The sequence below is a fragment of the Lactuca saligna genome, chromosome 5 (genome assembly GCF_052625555.1).
Source record: "Lactuca saligna cultivar CGN05327 chromosome 5, ASM5262555v1, whole genome shotgun sequence".
In the NCBI taxonomy this organism is placed as follows: Eukaryota; Viridiplantae; Streptophyta; class Magnoliopsida; order Asterales; family Asteraceae; genus Lactuca; species Lactuca saligna.
In genome coordinates this window covers 281,777,568-281,783,134 of record NC_136421.1, presented here as the reverse complement: position 1 = coordinate 281,783,134, position 5,567 = coordinate 281,777,568, and the positions used below count along the sequence as shown (strand labels likewise).

The following is a 5,567-nucleotide window of genomic DNA, read 5'->3' as shown; positions in this document are numbered from 1 at the left end:
TGGACAATCCACTTAATCTACTTCAGTGGTTTTATCCTATGTTTTGTTGTTTCCGGTGAGAACTTATTTATTATATAGATTATGTGATGTATGTTGACCAGGACAGACCCTTCGGGGGAAAATGATCAAAGTTTGGATGATTATGACATACCCTTCGGGGGAAGTGATCAGTCCCAGTTTGCAGTGTCTGAGATAGATCCTTTGGGGGAATCAACATGCTGGTGTAGAGTTGGTACCAACAATTTGTGCTAGGAAATTCATATGTATGTGTTTAGTTATATGTGATAGAATGTAAGTAATATGTGATTTATTACTTAAAGTTTATGTGTTATTATGTGTATTGCATATGATCAATATAATGTATGAGTGTTGTGATTACTCAATTATAGAGCTGACAATCGGTCTACCTGGGTTCGGTTCGGGTTCAACCCATTTAATAATTGGATTGAAAATTTCAACCCAATCCAACTAGTTTATTTAAATGAGTTGATATCTCCAACCCAACCCAACTTTTTAGATAAATAGGTTGTCACCGGATTCACCTGTTTATGTAGTTCCTAACACAACCTATTTAATAAATGAGTTAAATCTGAGTTAACCAATTTAAAATCAAATAAATTATTAATAAACTAAATATTATACCACATAAATTAGTTCCATACATAAACAAGGCTTCATAAGTATAGCAAAGCACAATCCCAATTCATAAATAGAAATAAATTGTTAAAATAACATTAAAAATGTTTAATTTCAAAGTGATTTTGGAAAGTGATTAGTATTATCAATGTTTAAAAAACGATAAGAATTATGATTGAATTTTTATAAAACATAAATAATAATAGAACAATATAATTTCTAAATTAATACATGATAATCTTCAAATAATTATTAAATTAACTATATATTAAAGTTAAATGTATTGGCGGGTTGAAAATGAGTTGATAATTTTTACTCAACACAACCTATTTAATTAAATGAGTTAGACGAGTTGACCCATTTAATTTAAATGGTGTAACGTCCCGAAAATCCAAGGTATAATTTTCATTTTTAAAACAATAAGTCATACAAACGAGTTGTTCCAAAACCGATCAAAATGAATATATTATTTAAATATCAGAGTAATATCATTAACTGTCAATGCAGAAAACTCTGGGGGATGTTGTACCATCATGTCGGGCCCTTTTCCTTAGTACCGGATGTACCTGAAACATGAACTGAAAACCGTAAGCACAAAGCTTAGTGAGTTTTTCAGAGTACCAAATACCATAACATACAAGTTCCATAGACTACCCCCATGATCTTTCCTTGCAATGCCGATGACCAAATCCCGATCTTACATATAAGTGTCATGAGCTATCCCATAGTCTTTTACACAATTGTCAGGGGTGAGATTCTGATCTTTCATATTATAAAAATATTATAAAAATAAAAAAACAAGATTATGAAAAATTTTATATTTGTTTTCCATCTTATAAAATTTTTAACTATATATATTTGCATCCTTATTAAAAAGTCAAAAATGTATAAATTAAACCCAAACATAATACACAAAAGCAAATCAAGTATATAAATTTGTTCTTTTAAGTTTTAAACACGTGTAAAGTGCCAAAAATACCAAACCCTTTTTACACAAACCCCAAATATTCAAAAAATCAAATCCCCAATTTTGCCCTAATTGACTAATTTCCGATCAACAAAAATACAATCCCCCAAATTTTGAAAACCCAATACTTGATTCTTCGTCATCTTTTGCACAGTCACCGATGATGCATACCTTTCCTTCTCTTATCCGCAACTTTGAATAAATTTGGTTTGAATACTGAATCATGTTTATATAATGCGTACACTCCCGAATGACGTGATACATGTGCACCTCATCGTGTATATATCGTGATCTTGATTATCCGATTTCTTCTGATACACTTTTCAGATCCCATACCTTCATTTTAAATTCAACTTTTAAACCCATAAGCATTATCCATTCCAATCAATTCAATTCTATCACACTTCCCAACATAATTTTTCGCGCGAATCCATTTTGATCTGGCTAGATTTCCTCAATTCCTTGGGCTTAGTGTTCTTGTAATTTGATCTTACTTTACCGTTTCATTCTTTGCTGATCCGGGGAATCGCGTTCTTCCACGAGCTCGAATTTGACGAAATTTCAATTGTTGTAGGTCAGCTATTCTCGATCCTTATTCATATTCATTTCAATTTCTGGAATACGATCAATATTTCCGTGTGGGAGTTTAGTCAATTATAACAAAATATCGATTTGGAATTAGGGCTAGTGGTAAGGGATCATTACTTTAACTTCAGCTACTCTGAATACAACAATCAGCACCAAAATTCTACTGAAAAAATGGATATCAGTAACGAGGCTACCGTTGATCGGTTCTCAATCGGACCATCAACAGCCTTTGGCCGGACAATTGCTTTCAGAGTTCTATTCTGCAAGTCAATGGCACATTTCCGGCATCAAATCTTTCATATCTTATCGTTTTACTTCGATATAATTAGAACATACATATCAGATATCGCTACACCCATTATCTCATGGTTACATCCTCGCAACCCACAAGGAATCCTACTATTAGTAACCCTAATCGCCTTCTTGCTAAAACGCTACACAAACGTGAAAATAAAGGCCGAAATGGCTTACCGGAGGAAATTCTGGCGAAACATGATGAGGGCTGCGCTAACCTACGAAGAATGGGCTCACGCTGCCAAGATGTTAGATAAAGAAACACCCAAATTGAATGAACGCGACCTTTACGATGAAGAACTTGTAAGAAACAAATTTCAAGAACTCAGACACAGACGCCAAGAATGTTCACTTCGAGACATCATCTTCTGTATGCGAGCAGATCTAATCAGAAATCTCGGCAACATGTGCAATCCGGAGCTTCATAAAGGCCGGCATCAGGTTCCAAAGCTTATAAAAGAATACATCGATGAAGTCTCCACACAGTTAAGAATGGTTTGTGATTCCGATTCCGACGAGCTTCTTCTAGAAGAAAAGCTCGCGTTTATGCACGAGACACGACACGCTTTTGGCCGAACAGCTTTACTGTTAAGCGGCGGCGCTTCTCTCGGAGCTTTTCACGTGGGTGTAGTGAAAACTCTCGTAGAACACAAACTCATGCCCCGAATAATCGCCGGGTCAAGCGTCGGATCCATTATGTGTGCAGTTGTCGCCACAAAATCATGGCCAGAGCTTCAAAGCTTCTTCGAGGATTCATGGCATTCATTGCAGTTCTTCGATCAAATGGGTGGGATCTTCAACGTCTTCAAAAGAGTAATGACACAAGGAGCACTTCACGACATCCGACATTTACAGGTTCTGTTAAGAAACTTAACGAATAATTTAACTTTCCAAGAAGCTTACGATATGACAGGCCGTGTTCTTGGAATCACCGTATGTTCACCAAGAAAACACGAGCCTCCAAGATGTTTAAACTACTTGACTTCACCTCATGTGGTTATATGGAGCGCTGTGACTGCTTCTTGCGCTTTTCCGGGTCTTTTCGAAGCTCAAGAATTAATGGCGAAAGACAGAGGTGGTGAAATCGTGCCCTATCATCCGCCGTTTCATTGGGGGCCGGAGGAGGTTGACGGGACCTCCGTTAGGCGGTGGAGAGATGGGAGTTTGGAGATTGATTTACCGATGATTCAATTGAAAGAATTGTTTAATGTGAATCATTTTATTGTTAGTCAAGCGAATCCGCATATTGCACCTTTACTTCGATTGAAAGAGTTTATCAGAGCTTATGGAGGCAATTTCGCTGCAAAGGTATATAAACTGAAATTAATAATTAGTAATTATTAAACTGCTGAGCTGGATTTTGATTTAAGGACACGTGTTTTGTTATTGTTTAATGCAGCTTGCACATCTTGTTGAGATGGAGGTGAAACACAGATGCAATCAGGTGTTGGAGCTAGGGTTTCCTTTAGGTGGACTTGCGAAGCTATTTGCTCAAGATTGGGAAGGTGACGTCACCGTTGTTATGCCTGCCACGTTGGCTCAGTATTCAAAAATCATACAAAATCCATCACATTTAGAGCTTCAAAAAGCCGCGAATCAAGGTCGTAGATGCACGTGGGAAAAGCTGTCAGCAATAAAAGCGAATTGTGGAATCGAATTGGCTCTGGATGAATGCGTGGCAATTCTAAATCACATGCGCCGGCTAAAACGAAGCGCCGAGAGAGCCGCAGCCGCCTCTCAATCTCACGCCGCCTCAAATTCCGTCCGATTCAACGCCTCCAAACGAATCCCGTCATGGAACTGCATCGCCCGCGAAAACTCCACCGGGTCCCTCGAAGACGACCTCGCCGACGTCCTCCACCACGGCGGCAGAAACTGGCGGCACCACCGCAACCACGACGGTAGTGATAGCGAGTCTGAGAGCGCCGCCGAGGTGACTTCATGGACGAGATCCGGCGGTCCGTTGATGCGAACAACTTCAGCCGATCAGTTTGTGGAATTCGTGCAAAATTTGGATTCGGATTCGAAAATGAATAAAGCGATTATGGTTTATCAGAACTTACGGGTGATCCCACCTGATCGGATCTCTGATCCGGAATCTGACCACCGTGATGCTGGTGCTGCTAGAGTTAGCAGTGGGAGCATCACGGTGGCGGCGGGTGATCTTTTGCAGCCGGAGAGGATTCATAATGGGATTGTGTTTAATGTGGTGAGGAAAGGGGATTTGACACCGTCGAATCGGAGTCATGACTCGGAGAATAACTCCCCGTCTGACTCGGCCGCTGAGTGTGTGCAACTCGACTCGCCGGAAAAAGACATGGATGGTAGCTCTGGGTCTGAATGTGGGGACACTGAAATTTGTGAGGGTGAAAATGTCATTGAACATGAAGATGGTTGTGAAGTGAAGGATCATTGTAGTGTTGTAGATAATGATGGTGAAATCAAAAGCTTGTGAGTTGAGTTGACTCGGTAGTGATACAAATTTGTGGATTGTACCATTATTAATAGATTAGATGGATGAAATTTTAGTTTATGTGTATTGATATATTGTGAAATTCATTTAACAGTGTACACATGTAAGGGTTGATTCGAAAATTTTATGTTACAATGACTATTTTTTTTTTTATCGATTTATACAAGTTAAAACAGAAAATTATAGTTATTTATATTTAAGTGACATTTGAAATTAAAATAGAATGAAGGACGAATGAGTAACAATAAGTATGGATTTTGATATCATGAGAAGATATTTGGATAGGAAACAAATAAACGGGTCCATCAAGAAGCGAAAACTATACATAATTTGATGTCCTATGTTGGAATTATGTTTTGTGTTGATTGGTAAATGACAATATTCTATTATCATACTTGACTAATGAAATGGATGTTTTAAAACGTGTTTATTTTGATGATCATGAAAGAGACTGAAATTATGATATGATCCACGTGGTTCGATTATAATGGTAGAATATCTTATGCATTCATTAAAAATTAAAGTATTATATTTATGCAATCAAAACATTAAATATTATATTCATTTTTTATAAACTTAAAAATATGTCAATAAAAAAAATTAAAATTA

General features: G+C 37.4%; 1 protein-coding gene across 2 annotated transcripts; it reads left to right on the top strand.

Moving 5' to 3' along the window:
- The first annotated feature begins 1,731 nt into the window (after window positions 1–1,731).
- On the top strand, window positions 1,732–5,111 carry LOC145048010 (triacylglycerol lipase SDP1-like). 2 transcript variants are annotated; one of them, XM_078996391.1, is made up of 3 exons: window positions 1,732–2,177; window positions 2,286–3,793; window positions 3,885–5,111. In XM_078996391.1, exons 2-3 carry the CDS (start codon window positions 2,363–2,365, stop codon window positions 4,938–4,940), a joined length of 2,487 nt encoding a protein of 828 aa, XP_078852517.1. In that variant the 5' UTR covers window positions 1,732–2,177; window positions 2,286–2,362; the 3' UTR covers window positions 4,941–5,111. The 2 variants fall into 2 exon arrangements, with proteins under 2 accessions (XP_078852517.1, XP_078852516.1); XM_078996390.1 differs by having other exon boundaries at window positions 1,732–3,793.
- Window positions 5,112–5,567: the final 456 nt, after the last annotated feature.